At 39.6% G+C, this 25,650-nt stretch overlaps 1 protein-coding gene across 1 annotated transcript; it reads right to left on the bottom strand.

Moving 5' to 3' along the window:
- Positions 1-859: 859 nt before the first annotated feature.
- Positions 860-25,372, bottom strand: ANKEF1 (ankyrin repeat and EF-hand domain containing 1). Its single transcript, XM_004461837.3, has 9 exons — positions 24,995-25,372; positions 20,136-20,335; positions 19,265-19,414; positions 18,100-18,223; positions 10,028-10,850; positions 8,608-8,834; positions 6,791-6,954; positions 4,024-4,161; positions 860-1,497 (listed from the first exon to the last, which is right to left on the bottom strand). The coding sequence occupies exons 1-9, from the start codon at positions 25,338-25,340 to the stop codon at positions 1,339-1,341; spliced, it is 2,331 nt and encodes a 776-aa protein (XP_004461894.1). The 5' UTR covers positions 25,341-25,372; the 3' UTR covers positions 860-1,338.
- Positions 25,373-25,650: the final 278 nt, after the last annotated feature.

Genomic DNA, 25,650 nt, shown 5'->3' with positions numbered 1-25,650 from the left:
GGAAGGTGCCCTGGTCTCCTCTGTCACATCCCCTTTAGTACTCAGTGCCGTGGCCTCACTTCTTTGCAAAACTGGCTCCTGTCCTCTTTAATGCTCTTCTCAGTTCTTCTACACCACAACTAGGGTTTGCATCCTAATCACTGTCACCTTTTGGAAGACAGAGGAAGTAACATTTTTGTCACACATTTGGGTCAACGGCTAGCAAGGGGCCCTATTGTCTGAGGTGCCTGGAGGGGGGCGCTCAGACTGCCTCAGGCTCTGCTGTCCACCCCGAAGGCTGAGGTGGCACTAGTCCGCCCCAAGGCACAGCGTGCCAGCGCCAGGGCTCGCAGGCCGGCTGCCCAGACGGAGGCAGCGGGGAGGGCTGGGGGCCTGGCAGCAGGTCTGGGCCTGATGCTGAAGCTTCCTGAGTTCTAGGGCGTCACTCACTCTTCCTGCTGCCGGCGAAGGCCGTCACCTCTGTACGCTGCCAGCGGCCAGAGCAAAGCCACCCAGCTAGACTGTGGGATCTAGTCTACCCTGCTGTACTCAAGAGGAAACACATGGAACCCAGGATTGGCTTGGCCCCTGAAATTGTTCCATGAGCACCAAACTTGTGGTGCTCCCTGCAGCAGTGGGTGATAGAGGCCGCTGCCCCCTGTGAGAGAGGAACCCTGGAAGAGGGCTGAGCCCCGGCCTTCCCGGCTCACCTCTGCCCCTTAGCAGCACTTTCCTGTTCCTCAGTTTCTTCATTAATCTTAGGACAGTAATGGGGCTGGATAACATGTAAGGGCCTTGCAGCCGCAGTATTTTAGCGTTACAGTGCTAAGAAATTCTATAATGCCTATTTTTATATTTCAGTACAAAGATGCCACTTCAGTAATTATCAAAATGGAAACCCTTTATTACTATTTCATTAATGGTACTATCATGTTTCTCTCAGATATCAAGAAACATTTCTCCTTGATGTACCTGTGGATTATTTCTTTTTGGAATTTTCCCTATATTAAATTGTTGTCATCAATTTCCATGAGAATTATATCTTTTACAAACATAATGGTGTAGATTAGGTACATGTTAGACAATAATATTATCTGTTTCTAATCAAAATGCCATTTATTTCACTACATTCTTGAAGTGGACGAGGGGATTTATCTAGAATGGCAATGTAATTCCTTGAAAATCTAAATACATCTTCGCTAGAATAGCTTAGTCTATGTATGGTTGTTAGAGTGAAAACAAATATTTGATTGCAAAGTCTTAATTTGTGGATTACTTTGGCTTGGATGGAAGGGTCTACTTTTCCAAAGTTTGGTCTCTGGCCTCAAAACATTTACCCAAAGTAGCAACTGACGTGATTTAGGTCTTCGAGCCAGCTTCTAACGCACGAGCTTTCTCTGTGATATTCTTCTGAAAGGGCTTCATGAAATCCTCGAAGTCGACTTCGAAAGAAAACCGTTCCCGCTGCAGTTCTCGCTTCCTGATCAGCTCGGCTGTGGTGGCTTCAGGACTCCAAACCTTAAAGAAACAGCCACACCCAAGTCAGGGACCAGTTTGACAGCTAGTAAATACGCTAACAGCAAGACACTGTTCAATGTGGCTAACTTGAAACTATCGAATTTACTTCCTTTTGCTTTATTAGATAAGTTATGGGTTTACAGAGCAATCATGCATAAAATACAGGATTCCCATATACCACCCTCTTATTAACACCCTGCATTGGTGTGGAACATTTGTTACAATTGATGACAGCATGTTTTTATAATTGTTCCATTAACTATCATCCATGGTTCATGTTGTGTTGATCCATGGGTTTTTAAGGACTTTTTATCTGTTATCATATATACAGCCTTACTTCCCCCCTTTAACCATGTTATATATTTTTATCTTTAATTTTTTTATTTTTTACACTTTTTAAAGTTACATTAAAAACATAAAAGGTTCCCATATACCCCACTCCCCACCCCCCACTGCATCATTTTTGTAAATTGTATTTGTATTTTTTTGAAGATATATACATCACAAAAAAACGTTACATTAAAAAATATAAGAGGTTCCCGTGTACCTCCTCCCCCACTCCTCCCACACCAACAACTCCTCCATCATTGTGGCATACTCATTGCACTCGGTGAACACACTGCTGCATCACATGGATAATAGTTTACCCTGTAGTTTACACTCTCCCCCAGTACATTCAGTGGGTTTTGGCAGGATAGCTAAAGTCCAGCATCTGACCCTGCAATATCATTTAGGACAACTCAAGGTCCCAAAAATGTCCCCACATCTCATCTTTTCTTCCCTCTCCCTGCCCTCAGGAGCTACTGTGGCCACTTAACTCCATCTCAATGCTACAATTTCTTCTATTACTAGTCACATTATTTTTATAGTAGAATATCAGTACATCCACTCTAATCCATATTTTATTCCTCCATTCTGTGGACCCTGGGATGGTGAAGTCCCCTCCACCTGTAGATCAAGAGGGGGCTTAGATTCCACATGGATGATGGATGTGATTCCTCTGCTTGCAGTTGTTGGCACTCTTGGTTCCCTGGTGTGGTGGTTGACTACCTTCACCTTCCTGTTAGCTGACCTGGGTAAGTCCAATGAACCAGAGAGTAGGAGTCGCAACTCTGCTGAGGCTCAGGGCCCAGCTGGCACTTGGGCAGTCAAGAGATTCAGGTCCCCTGAGTATGGACCATCCCTAGCGCGAACCACAGGTTCAGTAAAAGTGACAGAAGAGGCATGTGTAGGAAGGTCACATCTGAGTCCAACTCCATCACACTCAGGAGCACAAATTCCAAAGTAGGGCCCTCTGACATGGCACAGAGCTCCAAATCCATCTGCCATCTGTGATCTCCATTGCTTTCAGGAGAACCAGCACCTAGGATTGTATCTACTTTGGCTCTCTCTGTAACCACATTATATTTACTTTTAAATATATTTGAACTTTTTCTTCTCTTATATGTCATAAATGGTGACATTGTTATTTCTGGTGAATGCCTAGAAAATGATCACAGAAATGCTCCCCATTTATCTCTCCTGACCCTTGGGCCAGCTGTTCATTTTATGATGCCAAAATCAGGAAGCAAAAGGGTTAGAAGATCATCAGGTTGAGTCTCTTTATGTCTTTTTTTTTAAAGATTTATTTATTTCTCTTCCCTCCCCCCGCCTCCCCAGTTGTCTGTTCTCTATTTGCTGCATCTTCTTTGTCCGCTTCTGTTGTTGTCAACGGCACAGGAATCTGTGTTTCTTTTTGTTGCATCTTGTTGCGTCAGCTCTCCATGTGTGTGGCGCCATTCCTGGGCAGGCTGCACTTTCTTTCGCACTGGGCGGCTTTCCTTATGGGACACCCCTGCGTGGCAGGGCACTCCTTGCACGCATCAGCACTGTGCATGGGTCAGCTCCACACGGGTCAAGGAGGCCTGGGGTTTGAACTGCAGACCTCTCATGTGGTAGATGGACACCCTAACCACTGGGCCAAGTCTGCTTCCCTCTTTATATCTTATGTGGGAGTCAAAGTTACTTTCACAGTAGAAGGCTGGGGAAGCTGGTGGCCTCTTATTCAGCATGGTTAGATGGGCATTAGCAAGACAGTGCTTATGTCCCAAAGACATCCCCACCTCAAATTATATGTCTTTTAGGAGGCTACTGAATAAATTAGGCTTGCTTAGACTACACCACCAACTGAGATGGTGGTAGTGAGTACTGAGAAAGGGGTTGGATCTGAGAAGTACCAAGAAAAAGTATCTATAGAACTTGGATGACTAAATGGCTATAGGGTATGACATTGACTAAAGAAGAATTAAATCCTTTAAGGAGAATTAAAATGTCAACATAGAAATAGTAATAAAGGGACCTGGAGTTTTGAAGCTGAATAAGCTGGACTTTTGAGTTGGAAGCAGCAGACTGGCAAAAGGACATCTGCAAATCATCACTATGAAGGGTACCTTTTGGACATTTGTTTGAGTACTCTGCATGAAAAACATTTGCAAAATGAAATTCTGGGCATATGCCATGCTATGAAGATCTTTTCAAAGTACGTACCCTCCGTGGAACAAATGTGATATCCACTCTCTTAGTATAGCCACTTGCAATCAAAGAATTGAGATGGACGACATTATCTTTATGCACTTTCTTTTCCTCTGATACTGCTGGTACCATATACATTGATGACAATGCTTCCTGGAAACAAGACCAAAATATCTATCAACTACAAAAACCTACTTATACTTTCTAATATTATTTGTTTTTCTATATCTTATTCTGAAGCCAAGAAGGAAAAAAAAAACTAAAACTGCCATTATACAAATAAGAATTTGATGTGAAATACAGAATACTGGCATAACTTTAGCTGAAAGGAGATTAGTTTGCCTTAACTCATCATCAACAGATCATATAAGTCTTCAAGATATCCATTCTTGATCTGTGCCCATTCCATTAATCAGAAGGATGGGTTCCTACTAAAATGAAAATGGTGTTGTCAGAGCTTTAGCTGACTCGTCTTCCTTGGGACAGTTTGAGGTCATTTTTGTGAATCCCAAAGGAGAAAGATTATGTTTGTAAACTCTTTTCTTCTAGGTGTGATACCCTTTGATTATATTGGACTCAGTTGAGGGGCCCTTGATTAAATTACTTGTTAAGATTAGGGCTTTGATTAGACCACGTCAGTAAGGCATGACTCAGGGTGAGTCCCGTCCCCTTAGTGGGTAGATTTAAACAGACACTCACTCAAGAAGATACCTGGGGAGAGATGAGCCATTCGCCTGATATTTTGCAGTTGACCTTAGGAAGAGAGCCAAGACTGTTATAGAAAGGCCCAGAAAGAAATGAGCCCTTTCCCAGGAGAGAGAGGAAGCCCTGAGAGACAAGCCCTATGCCAGTCTGTAGCTGAGAGAGAGGAAGCCCAGAGAGGAAGGCTGAGCCTCCACAGAGATTGCCCGCCATCTTACTTCAACATGTGGCAACTGACTTTGGTGAGAAAGCACCCCTGAGTGGACTCTTTAGGGCCTTGTAACTAAGCTTTTACCTCAAATAAATACCCTTTATAAAAACTGACAGATTTCTGGCACTTTGCATAAGCACCCCTTTGGCTGACTAATACACTTCTTTACCTCTTCCCATCCTTAAAGTCCTCCCCATCTTTACTCCTCACCACTCTTGGCTGGCCATCCCTCCACCCTAGCATGTGCACCCACACGCATTTCCTCAGCCCTTTACAATTTGATGATATTAATGTTTTCCTCACTCAACCTTCATCCCCTGTCCAGCGTCTGCCAAAAATCTCCAGGGAACTTTCTGCCTCCTTAAAAGAAGGGGTCATCCTGGAAATGCCCTTAGGACTTTTCTGCTACTGACAAAGTCTGCTGTCTCAGTCATCCCCCAGGACAGTTTAGAAGCACCTGAGCCACTCCAGACTTTCTGGAACAATCAGCATGGAGGTTTTTTTGCAGTACCAGGAGGATTGAACCTGGGACCTCATATGTGGTAAACCAGCGTTCAACCACTGAGCCACATCAGCTTCCCTAATTATGCTTTTTCTTTAGTTTTGCTTGTTGTTTGTTTTTGTTTCTTTAGGAGGCACCAGGAACCAAACCCAGGACCTCCCACTTCAGAGGCGGGTACCCAAATGCTTGAGCCACTTCTGTTCCTCACCTTGTTTTAAAGGTTTTCCTTCAAAACCTTCTAGAGTCATTTTGCAGGATATTCAAGTTACAAGTGGCTCCATATCCCAGAGCTCACTGGTATTCACTAACATTCCTTGGGAAGGGGGTGGGTAGGAAATGAAAAATTATGGGACCAAAATGGAAAATCGTGCTTTGCTTCATTCATCATAAACACTGCCCTGCTTCCCTGCTTGGCCCATCTCATCAAAGCTGCATAATTTGGATCAAGTATATACATATTCAATACCAGTTCCTTTTTTAACATTCTAATTGCATTTGACTGACCCACTTTGGCTTTGGTATGAATTCTGTTCACAATGGACACATTTTAGACTTTTCAGTAACAGAAACTTTCTTGCTGACATTTCTTGAAAAGTAATGTACGATGGTGCTGAAAATGGGAACTGCGTATTATTTTGCCCATATTGTATAATGATATATAGATGGTGTCCTGGTTTGAGTCTTTTGTGGACCCCAGAAAATTATGTTCTGAAGCTAATCCATTCCTGTGCATGTGTTCAGATAAGGGACCTTTTGATTAGATCACTTTTGATTAGCTCGCTTTAGTTAAGGGCCTTTGGTAAGATTGCAGGACTGAGGGTAGGGCTTACTCCTTTTACTGGAGTCGTACACGAACATGAGGCACAGAGAAAGGTCACTGCCATTTTCACCCTGCCATGTGAGAAAGGATTCAGGATCTCCTACAGCTACAGAAACACAGAGAAACCCCAAGAGGCTGAGAGAACCCCCCGCAAGGCTGAGAGAGAGGCCAGAGGCTGGAATCAGCAGAGCAGCTTGAAGCAAGAAGGGACAAAAAAGCCTTGTGCCTGGTGCCCAGGGCTGAGCTTGGGGAGAAAGTGAGCCTCCAGGGGAAGGCAGGGGTCTCAGCAGAGATGGCCGCCATTTTGCCTCACCTGGTGGCAGGACTCCTGGGTTGCCAGTAGCCGACTTTGGTGAGAGGGTATCTCTGCTGATGCCTTGATTTGGACAGTTTTGTGACCTGAACTGTATGCTCTTACCCTAATCCCTACTGTAAAAGCCACCCCATTTCTGGTATTTTGCTCTCAGCAGCTTTAGCAAACACATAGTGTCCTACCCCCAACAGGTTTTTAAGGAGTCCTAGTTGCCTAGTCCACCTCTTTTCTTACCTCTTCTTTCTTAATTTCAGTGCCTTCAGGCTTCAGTTTAAGAGGTGGTTTGCCTTTCACTTTTTGATTTTCTGCTGGTTTGGGCAAGTTATCCATCTTTTCTTTAATCAGATCAATTATTCTATAGTCAGCATAGGCTTTTGCAACATCCATAGCACTGTGCCCTATTTTTTTAAAAATTCAGAGATAAAATAAATACATTATCAATAAACAATGTAGAAAAATCCCAGCACATCAGCCCAAGCATGTGGTACTAAGGGTGACTACTAAAGCAAATGGTACACTTGAGGTCACAGGCCTAGACCAGATATTCTCTAAGGTGGGACAAGCTCCAAAATTCCTTAAAGTGCCACTTATTAGCACAATTTGGGTTAAAAAAATTTTTTAGCAGGTTTCTCAAGTTTATGGGAAATATTAGATCACATTTTAGATAGCCAATTGATGGTTATCCTCCCACCTTAAGCACATTTTATCTTGTTCTACATTTTTACATTACCCTCCCCTTGACATGATGGAAGGGGTGTGGTCCCAAAGGACCAGGGAAGCTGGTAGCCACAGTGCTTTCTGCAGATGCTGGGCATTGTGACCCCTGCAATGACCCAGGCAGGCCTAGCACAGTGTTCACTGGGGATCAAGAGGCAGCGCGTGGCCCCCAGGGGCAGGCATGCACTGTCAGATCAAACAAAGCCATGGGTTCTGAAATGAGAAAATGACATCTACATACAAGATGCTCAAAATACTTATGTAAATGCTTTTTTAATTGTAGGTGGTGTTTATGACAGAGGGTTTACTTCCCATTTAGTCCCAGAGTCAAGGGAGCCCCATTTCTGGAATTACTTTGGCCAGCTTTAGAAGGATACCAAAGCCTACAAAGTCTTCAGTCTCTGCTGATTATTAGGTTGACAATTAAAACAGTATGAGGGAAGCGGACTTGGCCCAATGGATAGGGCATCCGCCTACCACATGGGAGGTCCAAGGTTCAAACCCAGGGCCTCCTTGACCCGTGTGGAGCTGGCCCACGGGCAGTGCTGATGTGCGCAGAGTGCCCTGCCATGCAGGGGTGTCCCCCGCGTAGAGGAGCCCCACACGCAAGGAGTGTGCCCCATAAGGAGAGCCGCCCAGCAGGAAAGAAAGTGCAGCCTGCCCAGGAATGGCGCCACACACACGGAGAGCTGACACAGCAAGGTGACACAACAAAAAAAAGAAACACAGATTCCCAGGGCTGCTGATAAGGATAGAAGCAGTCCCAGAAGAACGCACAGCAAATGGACACAGAGTGCAGACAACTGGGGGGGGGGGGGGGGGAGAAATAAATAAAAAATAAATCTTTAAAAAAAAAACAAAACAGTGTGATTACTCATGTGATTTGGGGACTGGTACAAGGTCGCAAACTCAGGGTTACTGCTCCCAAATAAAATATATAAGAGTAAACATTTAGAAACTTTTATAGCAGTTTTTTTTGCTTGCTTTTTTTTTTTTTGTCTTTTAAATCTAATGTTAAATGTTAAAAAGATTGTGCTTATATTTCATGCTTTGTTTTTCTGGTAATCATTTTTTTAAATTGTATTTTACAAAAGTATCAGTCCATGATAGACTGCAAATAAAAAGAACTGGTCTTTCACCACAGATATTTTAAGAAGCACTGGTTATAAAACAAACTACTCATTGCACATTGCATAACATTTAACTCAGGTTTGTATAAGGACCAGTAAATAACCTAAGGGAAAATGTGGTCCTATAAGAATAGAATCAGAAGGGGTTTGAACTCTAAAATAAATTCGGTTCCAATCCTAACCACCAATAATATGAACTCATACCTCTTCTATTTTCCAGCTGGAATTTAGCACCAGTATCAAGTAGGTATTTTACAGTATCCAGTCTACAACTCTCAATGGCTCTACTTAAAGGAGTTGAGTTGTTGATCGAAAGTGCATCTATTACAGCTCCCGAATTAACAAGAAGCTCAACAACATCTTGTTGACCTGCATGGCAGGCAAAATGAAGTGGAGTCCACAGGAAATTGTCTGTTGCATTGACGTTAGCCCTATAAAATAACAGGTGCACACACTAAAAATAGGGGTTGTTCCAAGCACTTGAGGCTAAAATTGCAAAGTCAGATTTCATAGTTTTATGTAGGACCCAGGGAAGCTCTGAATAAAAAAAATAAACGTTCTGCCATAATTTTTCTTGACATCTTTTTGTTCTGCATTATTTGACAATTTTAAATTTCTTTGTGGATCTATATGTTTTGGTTAGTTTCAAAGAGCACTTAGATCCTGGTGGTTAGAAATTTTTGCAAAGGTTAAAATAAAGGAAAATTATGTAACTGGGTTCAATATAATGTGCCAGGAAATATAAAAGCTTTATTATTCAATTTTGTGTCTACTTTCTCTGCATGGTATGAATTTTTTAATATACCTTCACTATTAAAATTCTAAGCATTATAATGTATTATTTAGTATTCTAGTCTTTTTAGATATTCACTGTCCAAAAGCTCAAATTGTTTTTAATTGCTTTATTCTCCTCTTGATAACATACAAATTTGAATCTTTCTTTGGCATTAAATAATTTTATTAATATCTTTTTATTAAGTATGATATTACTCTACTAAAAAGTGCTTTATATTTTTCAACTCATTTAATCATCAACAGTTAACTCTGCGAGGTGAATCCCCATTACATAAATGAGGAAACTGAGGCACAAAAAGGTTAGGCTTAGCCCAGGTCATACAGCTATGGTAAAAGAAGTTTTAACAGTTTTCATTTAAAAAGTTAGATTAAAATGCCATGCTTTGATACTTTACAATATTTGCAAGTGAAACCAAGGAAAATACTCATCCCTTAGGGGGCAGTGTATTTAAAGGGGTCAAAATGTGGCTTTAGTCATCATGACCACCTTCCTAACTTGTTTGAATTTATTGACATTCTCCTCCCACCCCCCTACGAAAGCCAGATTACAAAGTGACTCCACATGATTGAGACCAATCAGTAGTCTCCTTCTATTCCCCACAGGGACAACTTGCTGGCCTTCCCTCTGAGCATAGCTCCTATTGGCTAACCATGTTTGTGCACCTGCATCCCACAGCCCGTCAGCCTGGCTCCCCAGATAAGCTCCATCCCTAGTCTAGACTTAAGTGATGGGGAGCTTCAAACGAGCTATTTCATGGCCATCCTTTCACTTCCTTGAAATGTGAAGACTCCTAAAAATGTAAAAACCACACTCAACCAAAAAACATACCCTTTCTCAAGAAGAAATTTGACTGTATCTATGTTCCCACTGGCACAGGCTGTCATCAGTGGCGTTTTGTAATAATTATCCTTCATATCCACAGGTATTCCTGCTTCAAAGGCCTTTTTCAGAGATGCCAGGTCTCCTGCCTTGGTGATGAAATTGATATTAGAAAACACCTTCCCCGGCTCATCAATGTACCAAGCGGAATCATCCTGGATGGGGTGTTCTGGGGGGTGGTCTCGATTAAAGCGGCTGCAGTCGGTTACGTTCTTGTAGGTTTCAATCATGTAATATTGGGGCCCCCCATCTTGCCGCCGGGGAAATGCCTCCTCCGGGATAAAGCAGATGGGGAGAGGTAAAACAAACTTGCCTTTCCTTCCCTTTCTGCCAAACCCTTTTTTCTTTCTCTTAGGCCCATAGGACCCCAAGACGTAAGACTTGCTCAGGTACCGGGTTCCTTTGAAGAAGTCATTGATGTCGACCCCCGCTCCCCGGGACTTTTCGTTGAGTTGAGCTATGGCCAGCAGCTGCTCCGAGTTCGCAAAATCTTGCCTCTCCTCCAGAGTCATCACGAAGTCCTCCTTGCTGACCGTCCCATCGCCCTTGTCCACAAACGAGAAGGCTTCCCGCAGGAAAGTCTCCCGTTCCACCGACCAGTCGTGGAGTCTAAGGGCCCAGAGTGGATTCGGGTTTTTGGCTCCCGGCTTGGCCAGTTTGTTAGCGATTTGCTCTGCTCGGCGGATTTCTTTGCTGGCCGCCTTGAAGCCACCGTCCTTAGCCAAGGCCCTGGGAGTTTTATGCTCCAGATTCTTCCATCTCAGGTCACATCCTAGAAAGTGAAACATTGTCGCTATGAATGGCCCGACAGATGACAGTCATCTGACTCTTTTATTCATTTTGAACAGGAATTAGTCGAAAGGTGGTCCCCCAAGTTATACTTAGAGATGGGCCTGTTTAGCTATTATAATTACAAAATTAAGCTGTGATTTTTTTTTTTTCTGTGAGCTTCATTTTGGTGAATTCTGAGATAGATAGGTTGCTAATTTATATTCCCTGTCCAAAAGAAGAATATATCTATTCCTATGGATATTTGAAACAAATATCTTAGTGGGATACTTGCAAAGAAGACTTGATGCCAAGAAGGGAAAGCTGATGTTTGAAATGGAAAGAAGTTGAATTGAGTCATCTTTCCAACAATCTTATGAACTCGGAATGTGGAATGATTCCTGCTTCTTTTTTAATGATTGGGACCATATATCTGTGTATAATCTTAAATGCTATTTTATCTGTTTTCTCTGTAAAATTAACATAATTCATATTAATCTGCTGTTTTGTGGCAAAATCAGGTGAAAACCTTATCAGAGGGGAAAGATATTTCTCAAGCAAATCTGAGAAGATTACATTATTACATTTGTCAGCAAGTTAGACATGAAGATTCATTTTACTTTTTTGGACCTTACTGCAAAACAATGAGACCAACATTATTTGTAAAGATTCTCCAAAGAAATAAGCTTTTCTTAATGTATTGGGGAATCTACTTAGTGCTACCAGGAAGGCTGGATATAATAAATGTCTTGGAGACATTAAAAATCCATTATGTGTATAAATAAGTTGATTATGATGACCCTTGGTTTAGTTTTTCAGTCTAGAAAAAAATGTACTTCTATTGCTTTTCCAATATCACATCATCAAAAAGAAATGGTACCCAAGTGTCTCTAGCAACCTAAACTATATGCAACTGTATGCAAAAATGAAATATCTCTATAACACTTTATAGTTCTATTCCTTCTCAAAAAGATGTTTGTCATGATGGGTCCATTAGGGCTCATTATTTTCTACTTTTATGTGTTTGAAATAAGAATAACGATACCTGAAGACCAAGAAAAATAATCACCAATTCATTTCAAGATTGATACTTTGGTATTGCCAAAAATAAAATTTTCATACTAATGCTGATAATTTTACTAGTAATAGGAAAATTCAGAAAGGGTACTAGGATAATAAACATTCTACAATTTTTATGTTGGACAGTTTTAGGAACGGCGATTTGGGAAAGGGGAGGTCCCGAGACCAGTGGTGATGGTGTAATTCCACAGTGATCCACTGCTTTTACTCAGCTTTATGCTTATTTAGGCGTCTAGGGGTTTTATCAACCATTCTGCCCCCACACCAAGCCACACTGCCTCTACTCACCCTAACCCTGAGGATCAAAGGATTGTCAACCTGCTGTTTGGCTTGCCCTCCTCTGCCTCCCAGTTTCCTGCCAGTTAGGATTCTTCATGGGGATAAGAGGCTCCAAAGTCCCAGCTAAAGGACCTAAAGGCACTTCCTCCCTCCTTTTGGCCTAGACTTTCTCCTCTAGGATCAGAAAATAAAGATCCTTTTGCCTTTGTGATGTATGTTGCCCTGTGGCCAACATGCTCCACTTCCAGGCACCTCAAAGGCCCACGGGAGGCACTTTCAATGAACCCTCAAGGGAAATCACTTCTCTCCTTGGCCACTGGGTGATGGTTTTCACATACTTTCCGTGGACTGTAAAGCACTCCAGGGGAGCAGCAGGTGCCCAAAGTGGGGCACGTTAAGAAAGATGGGCAAAGGATCTGGCCTACATAAATTGATTACATTAGTAAACCCAGGGGATTTCCTAAGAAATAAGCCTTTCACTGTTAAAGGTTTCTTGCTGCTGCTCTGCCTGCCTCAGATTCAAGCTTCTAAGGTAGAATGTAACTGACAGCACTTCCGCTGTGGTACTGGGTCACCCACTTAGGATCTGGTAAAGTGGCTGTATTTCCAAACATGCTACAGAATTCTGAAAACAATTTCAGACCTTTGTTTTAGAAACATGGGCTATGATTCTGCCAGGAAGATGGAGCTTTGTCTGCATCACAGACAAGGCCTTGCATATCTAAGCTCTGGCTCATTACTTCTCAATCGGCTTTTTGTGTCTTTATCCGGGAGTACAGAAAACTATAGAGAATATGTTTGGTGATGGTTGTCCTGATAAGGAATACGTCAGCCTATGAAAGCTGAGGAGGCTTGTTTCAACCTGGGAAGATCTTCAGTGTTTAGAAATGCATGATGTTAAAAATCAAGGGGCAGAATAAATTGCTGGGAATGACAGGCTTGAAAACAAAAATGATGAGACTGTTGGGGAGGGCAAAAATTTAATTGATATATTTTTCTTTCCTCTTGTTTTTAAGAAGTGTTTTTTATTTGGGGGGTAGTAGGGAAAGAGCATGAACTTATACAAGTAAATGTGGATTGATCATTTCACCAATAGCTATGCAGGTATGTTTTAGTCTTATTTAGAATATCAGCAGTTATAGTACAGATTGCTATGGTGCCAGTGATATCTGTGTCTATGTGGAGGAAAGAAACCCCAAAACACCTGCTCTTCTCTATTATAGAGTTGTTGGACTAAGGTTTTGCCTGTTTCTCAAACAAGAGAAGAGAAGAGAAGAGAAGAGAAGAGAAGAGAAGAGAAGAGAAGAGAAGAGAAGAGAAGAGAAGAGAAGAGAAGAGAAGAGAAAAGGAAAAAAAAAGAAAAAAGAAGGTAAAGTTCAGCAGAATGCAGTTTTATCCAAATGTTTCACAACAATGCAAGGTGTTGGTGGTGGGGTAATGTATGGGGCCCCTGTATGATGTTATGTATATTTGTTTTGTAAGTTCACAACTTTTACTGTACACTTATTGTTTATGTATGTCCATGTATGAATGACATACTGCAATAAATTTTTAAAAAAGAATGCAGTTTTATCTAAAACAAAGGGTAAAAACATTTTAATGCACCTTCATTTAACATGCAACACCAAATTGATCCACATCTTTAAACTTAATATCATTTTAAGGAACACATTAAGTTTTGAAAACATAGTTTATATTCCTAAACTAATAAAGGTATTTGTGGTATAATAAAAAACTTGGCAGGTCTCTGTCCCTGTTACTGGGGAAGCAACCTCTGAATCTTTGAGATGTCCTGTGATTAGGATGCCTTTTGTTTTTCTTAGTGGCCCAAGGATCACACCTGATAGTTCACTTGCTGAAGAGGGAACAGGGAGGGGCAGTCGCACCTATGGCCTTAGGGTGGGGGCTGGCCACACCAGAAAGACCAACCAGGTGATTAAGGGGCGGGGCTCTAGCCACATCATAGCAGCCCACCTCCTCTGCAGGCTGAGCTCATCCAGGAGGACACTGATTCTCTCTATTGTGCCTGCCTAATGAGACCCCATAGAAACTCAGGGGATTCCAAACTACAGAGAGCTTCCACGACTGAGAAAAGTCATCTCTGCCAAGAGACATCTCTGACTCCACAAGGAGAGGACAAGAAACTTGCATTTGAGACCCTTCCAGACCTCACCCTCTGTGTCTCTTCTTTCGGCATCTTACTTGCATCCTTTTACAATAATAAAGCAATAATTGTAAATATAGCCCTTTCAGTGAGCTCTTTGAGTCATTCTAGTAAATGGTTGGGAACCTTGGAATTTTTTTTTTTTTTTTTAAACTTAACATTTATTTCATGCTTTACTCCTACCTAGTTCATACTATAATTTCCAGTATTATATTACAATTTTTAATAAAGGAAGCAAATAAATCTCAACCTAATTTAAAAATAAACATAATATTAAACACATATATTAATGCATTTTACAATGCCATATGATAACTTTGATGATGAACTTCATTTTGGTACTCTGCAGATTTGTCCTTTTTGGTATCAAACTGAGGAAAAACACCACACCTGAAATCCATGATCAGTGACATCAATACACTAACCAATTAGCAAAATCAAAATATTCTGGAGTTTTAGAGCATTTACAATAAAAGTGAAACAGTATTAATATTCAACAAGAGAACAGTTAAAACCATCAGTTTAAAATGGGTTTTAAAAGATTATTTTTGCAATGTATTTGAAAGGAACCTGTTTTTAGAAATGTAAGAGTCCAATTTGAAGTGAAAACTGTGATTTTTAAAATGTTAATTTCTACCACTCCAACACAGCCACCTTTTATAAGCTGGTGTGAAATTGATCTTTGAAATGGGTATCATCTTGATGTTATCTACCATTTCTCAATTAGTTCCCTAATCCATTTATATAATTATTCAACAGAGATTAATAATAAAACATCACCAGACAATAGAACCAAATCCAAAGGCAACCTCATTTGCCTCTCCATGATAGAAATAACAAACATGGCTTTCAAATTTGCCCTGATAAACATATCCTATGCTAATGTAGAAACAAAACAAAACAAAAAAAAACACTTCCATTTTCATCACAAACACATAAACACATTGCACAAACACCTGAAAAATCAAAAGTATCTTTTAAGGGAGCAAAGAATGTCATTTCAGAGGTCCTCAATGAGTGAAACCTCACACATAATACACAGACCTATTGGATGCTTATACACAAAGACACATACATACATAGGAAATAAAAGCTCTTAAAACATTGCTTATTGCTAATTTAGGACAATTCTTGGTGTTACATTTAGGAATGGGAATTTTACATTTTAAAGCAAGTCAACAGTCCAAATATTACAAAAAAATATTTACTTTTAATGGTTGATTTAACAACCCAAAGCCAAAGTTAATTAAAATATGTACCTTTACCTTCATGGATACATGACACCACTTTTATTTCATAAATACCCCAGAGCCAAAGGTCTATTTTCACGGCATTACCCTTTACTGAATGCAGCTATAGTGTAAAAGCCATAAGGCTAGAAGGTAGGAGACTGGCATTTGGTTCAGATTCTGGCCCTAAGAAGCCTCCTGAGGTTGGGCATGCCACTGGACCGTTCCATGCCTCAGTTTTCTCATCAGAAAGTGAAAAGATTATGCAGCCACTATTATTTCAAAATTTTCTGACTTTGAAGTCTCAGTCAGCATCAGACTTTATTCATACTTAATATTATACTACTAGCCAGTCGTACTCAGTAATTTCCATCTGGATTGCCAAAACCTTTCTATAACTTGGTATCTTCTTGGTCCTTTATGCAACAAACAGAGAGTATTATTTAAATGGTACTGTTAAAATGGATTTTAAATGGTCACAGATTCTTTGCAGCTTCTCCCATCAGAAGGAAGAGTCTATTTCCCCACCCCTTGATTCTGAGTTAACCTTGCGAATTGCTTTGGTCATGGAGATGACACTGTGTCACTTCCAAGCACATCCATAAAGGCCTTGCAGCTTCTGCTCTCACCTCTTTGATCTCAGCCACCTAATGATGGAGCCTGGGCTAGCTATGGGGAAAGGTCACATGGAATGGAACTGAGGCCCCCTGGCTGGCTCCAGCAAAGTACTAGACATATGCATGGGGACACCTGGGACCAGTCAGCCCCTGACCAGCTGTCTGACCACAAATGTAGGTGTGAACTCAACTGACCCCACTTTGGAGCAGGGGTGGGCCATCCCAGCCAAGCTCTGCTCTAACTGCCAACCCATAGGATTCAGAGCAAAAAATGCTGTTGTCAATATGCCGTGATTTGGGGTGGTTTGTGAGGCAGCAACGGAGAGCTGACATACTATTCTGTGTCAGGAACTGTGCTAGAAGGGAACAGATATGCTGGGTAACAAGACAGACCTTTAGAGTGCTCACAGTGATACTCAGACTGTAGTAGTGTAGAGAGACACATACTGGGGCAGTTTCAAAGGACATGTCTTCGGTACTATAATGGTGAGGGAGCCATGGGAAAGCAGAGAAGTGGCATCAAACCAGGAAGCTGGCAAAGGCTTCTCAGAGGAGATAATATCTAAGGCAAGTTAAGAAAACAAATTCTAGGAAAGAGGAAGATTCCAGGGGGAAGAATGGCTAGAGGCAGCAAGGCAGGACCCCTAGAAGAGCAGGAGAATCTAATCAAATTACAGTGACACTGTGGGGATGGGCCACAGAGGTAGCAAGGGAAGCTCTCTTGGCCCTAAGTACCGAGTATCCTCTGGTTTGGGGACTATAAACTGAGCGTGATGAGAGCCAAAGGATGTAAGTTTTTCCCCCTTAGTTTTCATCTGACCAAAGCATCGATAAAACCCTCTGATTCAAAGAAATGTTATAGAGCAGAAGGCTGTGGAGAGTAATTTAGAGACAATTTTCTTGGTGCTTAGATTGGTTATGTGGCAGTGATGCTATGCCAGCACTCAAGGTAATGAATGGGATGTGAGAAGAAAGTCGCAGTAGCAGGCAAGAAGAAGGGAACCTTGGAATTTGCAGCCAGCTGGTCAAAGCATTCCAAACACACACACACACACACACACACACACACACACACAGAGGAGCCTAAAGGACAATCTTGTAGAGAATTGTCCTTAACCTGTGGGGTCTGGTCTGGCCTAACTCTGGGTACAGTCAGAATTGGATTAAGTTAACTGAAGTATTTGCAACTAGTGTCAGAAGCTGGGCTATGATTGCTGATGGAATTTTTTTTTTTTTTTTAGGATTGAACTCAGGACCTCATACATGAAAAGCAGGCACTCAACCACTGAGCTAAATTTGCCCCCCCAGTGGAATTTTTGATAACCTTTAGAGTACTTAAAAGTTATAGGAAAACTTACAACGATATTGTTTATGTTTCAAATTTTCCACGACAATTTTCATTTCTTGTCTCTCTCAAAAATATTTCCCCCATAATTTCAAATTCCAGAGAGCTGTCCTTGCATTTAATGTAATAGAACATTTCTAAAGGTAAAATAATGAAAAATTAAGTGTATTTAGTCTGAATTAACCTAAATTAAAAGGTTTCCAGAGTTTGTCTCTCTTGAGTTGATGCTGGCATTTTTAAAATAAGGAATTTAATCACTCTAAGTATTTTAATAATTGGTTGACTCATGGACATTTTGATTTTAAAAAATAACCTAAAATATTTAAAGAATGCGTTTTTATCATTTTGAAGACTAGATTCATGGTTTCACAGAAGGTGTTTTAAGAAAAATTTTAAGATTTTATTTCTATATAAATGAGTTAGATTTGACTACTGAAAAAAAATATGCAAGTGACACGTTACAGGTTCCAATTCTCAACTCATCTATGTCAAGGATAAATCATAAATACTCAAAGCATAAAACGGCCAGGCAAGTTTACCTCGCTGGGCTATATATTTGCAGCATTCTGCAAAACCACCCATGGCGGCGTAATGCAGTGGCGTGTTCCCATTCATTGCAATCAGCCCCATTTCTCCGTTGTAGGCAAAAAGGAGCTTCAATATCTGCAAAGTGAAGAGTGGATATTGTAGAGGAATAGGAGTATGCATTTACTGAATGAACACTGACACCGAGACCTGTGGTAGCCAATATATTAGCCCAGAAGCCACACGTGGCTATTTCAAATTAAAACGTAAAATTTAATTTAATTGCAAAAAAACGTAAAATTCAGTTTCCTTAGTTTCACTAGCCACACTTGCAAAGCTCAAAAGGCACATGTGGCTATGGCTACCAAGTTGGATGGCACAGGTATAGAACTTTGATGTCATCACCAAAAGTTCTACCAAACACAGTTGCCCTAGATGACAGAAAAAGGATTCAGGTAGTTGCAATCAGTTTGGCAAACCTAGGAAGTTTGAGAAAGCATCAGAATATGGCAAAGAAATGCCAGATTATGTATAATTTTACTGCAGGGAAGAAGCTCAATGATAAAAATATGATAACCTACAAAAAAACAAAAAATTGAGTAAAGGAATTATAGATGAAATTCAGAATTTTAAAAAACAGGATCGCATTGGTTCCTATTTTGTATCTGCAAAGTCACTGTATCTATGAGATATATCCTCCACTGAAATGTCCAGATAGTCTGAATATTTAGAGTTTAAAATTCCAAGCGAATCATTAGATACATATAAACAAACACCCAGGAGATAAGAGTATGAATAGCACTGTTTTCACAATTAAATGTTATAACATTTTGAAAATACAAATTTGTGATGGAGGCATAAAATAGAGTAGTCTCAATTTGCAGAAATTTTTAAATTGTTATATATAAAGAAAAATATTATTAGTAATATTAAATGAATAAGTTAGCAAGCAGATAAAACTTAATAAAGAGCTGAGAGCTGGAATGTGTTTTTAAAATAATATTTGGTAAAAAATAAAATTTTAGAATTACTTGGGGGGAAGTCAAGATGAAAACAAAATAGGTAACCCTCCCCCCCAAAAAAAAAACACTGCCTTAGTGTAACTTATATGCTATATAAAAAATTGAGAGAAAGGGAACGTTTTAGCAACACATTGCAAATAAAAAAGCAGATCATTACATCAAAAAAGCCTCCTTTGGCAGCAAAATGGGCAGCGTGGTGTCTGTCATTGTCGAATGCGTTCACTTCACCTCCTCTCTCCAGTATCCCTCGAACTAGTTCCAGCACCCCTTCTCTTGATGCTTCCATTAAAGCAGTACGACCTGTAGACTGGACATTAAACACATCAAATGCTGTTTAAACCTGTCATATTAAATAATACTGGTCCCGCCAAGTTTAAAATTCAGCATAAATATGGTCTACAGCCACCTGGCCTTAGAGTCATACTGATATGTTTGGTTCTCTACATTTTTGTTAGTCTTATGTAATAATTTGGAAAAGGTAGGCAAGTACAGGGGGCCAATGACCAAAATGTAGAATTCTAAACTCAGAGTCAAGGTCACATAGGATGCTCTTGTGAGAAAATCATGCACAGAAATCAGAACAAAAAGGGAGGAAAGTGGTAAAATATACCATATTAGTTTATAGGTATTGTCTAATTAGAAGGAAATCTATTTTTAGTGTTTGGGAATGGCAATTACAAGATAGGAAACAAAGTAATTAGCTAAATGAGGAATGGAAGCAAAATGGATAGTGAAATGGCAGAACTACATATTTCCTAAGGTAAATTTTTATTAGGCATCAGTGATATTCTTTCTACTATTTCCTCTAATAGTACTTTAACATTATGCATAGCAAATACTAATTTTTCAAACAAAATTAGTAAACAGACTGTACAATAGAAAGATAATGAAAGTATCATTTTACATCATTTTAAATAGAAATGAATATGCTTATTGGCTATCGGGGCAATTTTTAAATGCAAAATTATATATAAATAAGACTAAAGTTGAAAAAAAAGAAATATTTGTAATCACAGGAATAGTCGTACTGTGTTGATAGCATTTGGATTGGCTCCTTTTTCCAAAAGTGTCAGGCATACATTTTTAACATCGTGTGCTTCTTCGCAAGCTTTAAGAAATACTGGTTTCCCGTCATAGGTAGAATTATTGACATCTGCACCATGTTCAAGGGCAATCAGAGCACATCGATAGTGCCGCTTAGTAGGCAAAATGCAGTAAAACAAAATTCCTGCAGAAAGAGAGAATCCCCAAAAAGTATTGGATTAATAGTTTCTATATATTTATATCTGATAAGTAGGGAAAAAAGGTAATTTTTAAAAATCCTTAATTAGCTAGCTAGTTGAAGATGGCAGAGCAAACATACATGTCAAACACGGAAACACCAAGACAGAAAAACAAAAAAAGAAACTCCATCTGTGACGGAGTTAGAACACAGCCACGCTAAGTGTAACAGAGCCTGATTTAGGGGAGACTCTGACTGCCCTTACATGGTGCACTGTTGACCATGGGTATTTGGCATCTGAAATACCAATGTCCCTTCTTAGAACTGGACAGGGGCTCGTGTGCCAGGCAGCTTCTCTGAGGTCCCTGGGCCCTTTCTAAAACTGCCGAGTGGCGGAAGAGATGGTGTGGGATGATGAGATATGCAGGACGGCCAAGTTTGAGAGAAAAAGGCTGTCATTGCAGCAGCAGTGAGAAAAACTAGACGGCAAGTAGCTCTGTCATTCTGGCAGATGATTTTGTTCCAACGAAGGAAAGAAAATGGTAAATCCCCACACCCAGAGCTCTTACCTACAGTCTCTGTCCACAAGGTATGTAAAAATATGCAACTGATTAAGGTTACTGTTATCCCCCCATGGCAGAATGTTCGTGAGAAAGCCATGGTAAACATCAGTTGAACTCCAAACTAGCTCACTCTAAGGGAGGCCTTATTCAAAGAGAGACAATAACCAACAAGAAACCAAATGTGGCCTATGAAAGAGATACTGCAAGAAAGGAAAGCAACAGAATCTGATCATGAAAGCCTGGTAAAAGTACACACTAGAAAAATCATGCCATGTGAAAGTCATTGACTTTCCTGTTTTCACAGGAGCAAAGAAATTAAACATAACTTTTCTGAAACTAAAGTGTAAAAATAGACCAGGTCTAAAAGAAGGACTGAGAGGACAATGAAAGATAAATAGGACAATAAAAGATGAAATCGGGCCAGGAGAACTTAGAAAAGAAATGGTGGGGGAGGGAGGCACTAAAACAGGGGTTCTTAACAAGATTTTAGGGGGTCTGTGAGCTTGAATTGAAAAAAATCAACTTCTTATCTTTGTTTTCACTGATCTTCGATGTTGAGTGTCATAAAACTATCTGCTGCTACATTCTGAGAAGGGGTATGTGGTTTTCACCCGACTGGCAAAGAGGTCCGTGGGACAAAAAAGTTAAAAGCCCCTGCACTAAAGAAATGAAAGTCGAATTAGAAGCAGGAAAAAGGAAAACAGACTGCCAAAATCATGGTCAAAGACTGGAGAACTAATTTGAAATGAACTAAGAATGTGACCTGTGAGCAATCTGGCAAAAATACAAGGCATCTATAAAGGGAGAAAAAATCAAGCTGGCCTCAAGACTTTGCCCCAGCAACATTCAATGCTCTAAAGTAACTGAGGGGACTCTACAATGTCCCTTGGGGAAGGAAATACAACCAGAAATTTTATTCCCAATCAAGCTGTTGTTTATGCATAAAGACCATGACACATGACTTCAAGGGTGCAAGAAATTGGAACAGAAGCCCAAAGGAGTGAGCTAAACTATTAATACTTTATGACAAAAGAGAATCGGAGAGACCAACAGAGAACATGTGACTCAAAGATCAATGATAAATAATAAAATAATAATAAATAATAAAAATGTCATTACTAATACTATAGAAATAATAATGTAGTTTAACAAAAATTAGGAAGGAAAAGAGGGAAGAAGAGATAGTGTAAGCATGTTTTTCATATTTTACTGCTAGAGATGAAGAGGTATTAAATAAAGTGACAGATGTTTATTATTTAAAGACATAAAGGGAATATTGAAAGAACGGAGATGATGAAAGCTGACCAAAAGTGGGTGGAAGGGAAAGCTGGTGAGAGGAGGGGTTACTATACTAATCTCGTCTTTCGTAGTAAACAGTTCATGGACACTTTATGTTAAATAAGTAAATAGAAGTTTAAGTGTAAAGCTACCAAGTTAATCACTGAAAGGACCAAAAACAGACCATTAATTTCTGAAAATACTACTAGAAGGAAAGGACACATGCATCAAAATAAAACAAAGAATATATGGCCAATATTGGAAAATATTTTTTATAGGCATGATATAAAATAAATGACAGTGTTAAGGCCAAACCTATGGGGCATCTGGATAAATTAAAATTGGATAAGCTCTACCTTTAAAATAAAAAATAATCCAGGTTATATAAAAATCAAAACCTAAATAAACAGATATAACTAAAATAGAATAACTCAAAACCGCTAAAAATAGAAAGATGATCAAGGACATGGCTGAAAATAGAAAAATCAAAGACAGAGCAAGGCATAGCAGGCAAGAGCAGACCAAAAAAGCAAAACAGCAACCAAACAACAATAACAGGGATCTAGAAAATATCAGATGAAGTGAATCCATTTCAAAAGGTGTAAGGCCACTTAGGAAGCTGGGGACTCTACAGTGATGATGTGTGCAACCCACAGATAAAGTCTATCTGGGCTGACTCTAAGTCACAAAGAACATGAATTAATATTCCAAAACAAGGGAAAACAAAGAGAAAAAAATGTATCATGTAATAGCAGAACTGGCATACTGCATTTAGGTCTGGGTATGCATTCTTTTAAATGGGAGAACCAATGGAATTGGTGATATAAGGAACTACTCCAGTTTAACCCTTAAGGAGAACAATTCCAGACACTGTAATCAGTTCCCTAGAATCATCTACAGGTAGCAGTTTATTGGCTGTACCTTCTCCACATTCTGCAAAATTGTTCAAAGAGAAAGCACAGCAATGCCCAGAAAGTATTTTGACCGTAATATGTTCAGGGTTCCTTTGGAAACCAAAGAAAGTTGTATGTTAATGGCAGAGGGATTACCGCGGAATTAACAAGGCAGTGGCTACTCAACCGAGGGATATGGGGAAGACACAGGCACTGTGTTAGGGCGTGAGGTCAAGGCTATCATGGGACAGCACCGAGAAGGTTAACGTGTGAAACAAGAGTTTACATTTGTTTCAAGTTTCAGTTTCTATTTTTAATTCTTCCAATGTGCCTTGTCTGTTTCCTCATCTATTCATCTTCCAGAAACTTGATGTTTAATATTACTTTGAATGAGCATCTATATTAACCATGACTTCACATTTGCTACAAAATATGTACTCTACCTTGTTTCCAATTTTACTGATTTTTTTAATTTTACAATTTTAGTATATAGTAATTTTATAATTATAAATTATATAATTTTATATAAATTATAATTTATATAATTTTAAAATTATAATTTTATAATTTTAGTATTATAGTATGCATATTCTCAATCTGTTTTCACCGTGATTTCTATCTATATTTCAATCTGAGAAGGGGAACTTTGCTCCATTACAGTGTTTCCTAAGTTATTTTTCAAAACTCCAAGAACATAGATGTCATAAGGGAAAAGCAAGGGGGAGTATATGTAAAATCTGAAAGAAAGAAAAAAGGGAAGCTATTTTCATGGTCAAATAGGGGTGGAAAATGTCACTGTCTATGGTCTATCTGAGGAATTTTGTGAAAAGAAACATGTCAAAAGTATTTGTTCCAATGTTTCCCACACAGATAAGATAGCAGAAAAATTTCTGCATGTAGAATTTATCAACATCCCAGGGATTCAGTGGTCCACTTTGGAAATGATATTCAATAGAGATTTGAGAGGCTTCTGTTTTTCTAGGATTTAATTTTCAAATCATGTTTGGCCCCTGAATGTATCTGAAGTTTATGCGGTGATGTTAGACAATTAAATAGTTCTTCCTTCTTGTTGCCCTTTCCTCCTGTCTCAAGAAAGTCAAATAACCTGTCTAGAGAGCTACAAAAGGAAGTTTTGTTCCTATCAGAAAACATTAACATAAAATGGGATTCAGTTGTCCAATGTGGAGCTGATGTTAATGGTTTTGCACTTGAACCAACTTTTGGGGTCAGTTGATTAAATCTTCCAATGTCTATTATGCTTGATGGTGATTTTCTTAGTGTTTTCCAGGAGGTTGGGATAATGCTTACAGAAACCTCAAGTTATCTGAGCAAGACACTCAGGCTCCGGGTTTTGAGATGGGATCAGGGAGGGGAAGAATGTGTAAGAGTAGGGTTACATTGCCCGGATAATCAGTGAAATGCCAGGCAAGTGACCTTAGAACGTTAAGAATTTAGGCTAGAAACCACTGTAGCCCTTTCCAGTTCTGCTCTGGAGAATGAACAAAATCCTTTTTGAGTCCTAAATCTAAAAGCTAAAATATTCTAAAACATAAAAAAAAATTAAATAACAAAAACGAGATAACACCATGTTCTCCCTCATGTTTTCTCCTAAATAAGAATTATATTTCATAATAGATGATTCTGATTATGGTAATACCAATGTGTGTAATGTTGAAAACTCTCCACATTTAAAGAAACCGCAGATTAATTTAATAACATCTTCTTTTTAAACGAGAAAGTCCTCAAAACGGATTTCCCTCTACCATTTTCAATTTATGTGTAGACTGTCCTCAATTACAGGCATATGAATCCAGCCTTTTACCCAAAGCCATGCATAACTCACTTCTAAAGAGGGAAAGCAAAAACACCATTTTAACGATGGCGGCTATAAAGCGAATGGCGTCTGCAGGGTAGAAGATCGGGATCGTTACCTTTTCCTTCATTGTCAACTATGGTCATGTCCGCCTTTGCCTTGGCTAATTTTTCAACTGACAATTCATGGCCCAGCTCTGCAGCCCTCATTGTCGGAGTACAGCCCACGTGATCTTGTACATCGGGGTGAGCACCAAGGTCAAGGAGAAAGCTGACCATATCAATGTCATTGGAAATCGAAGCTAAGTGCAATGCGCTGTGGCCATTGACGGGTTCGGTGAAATTGATTAGTTCAGGGTATCCGAGCCTGGTCAGTTTCTCTATTTGCTTCTTGTCTTTGTTCCGAACACACTGAAGAACTTTGTAGACCTGCAAGTTCTCAAGTCTCTTATCTGCTAAAGCCATACTCGACTAACTTCTTGACAACGCTTACTGGACCAGAGCAAAAACTACAACAGCAAAACAAGAAAACATAGAACTCAAGTTAGTGTTATCGTTTTTATTTTACTTAAATGGCAATAATATTTTAAACCCTTCCTGAGAGGCTATTTCTTATGAAATAATATTACCATAGTTGATTGCAACTGATTTCATGAAAGTAGGAATTAAATATAGTTACAGAAAATATTCAGTTGGCATAACAGTTTCAATATTTAAAAGCAAGTATCTTCTACAATAATTAATAGTAGTCTTGCTAGGTGGTTTTCTTGGTTTT

Source organism: Dasypus novemcinctus, chromosome 24 (assembly GCF_030445035.2).
Source record: "Dasypus novemcinctus isolate mDasNov1 chromosome 24, mDasNov1.1.hap2, whole genome shotgun sequence".
Lineage (NCBI taxonomy): Eukaryota > Metazoa > Chordata > Mammalia > Cingulata > Dasypodidae > Dasypus > Dasypus novemcinctus.
The sequence above is the reverse complement of the archived record's forward strand: the minus strand, read 5'-3'. Positions and strand labels throughout refer to the sequence as shown.

Coding starts and splice junctions, on each gene's coding strand:
- ANKEF1 (XM_004461837.3), bottom strand. CDS start 25,340: ATGGCTTTAGCAGATAAGAGACTTGAGAACTTGCAGGTCTACAAAGTT. Junction 18,224..19,264: donor CCAAAGGAGGCTTTTTTGAT/GTAATGATCTGC, acceptor TTCACTTTGCAG/ATATTGAAGCTCCTTTTTGC. Junction 1,498..4,023: donor TCACATTTGTTCCACGGAGG/GTACGTACTTTG, acceptor TGTTTCTTTAAG/GTTTGGAGTCCTGAAGCCAC.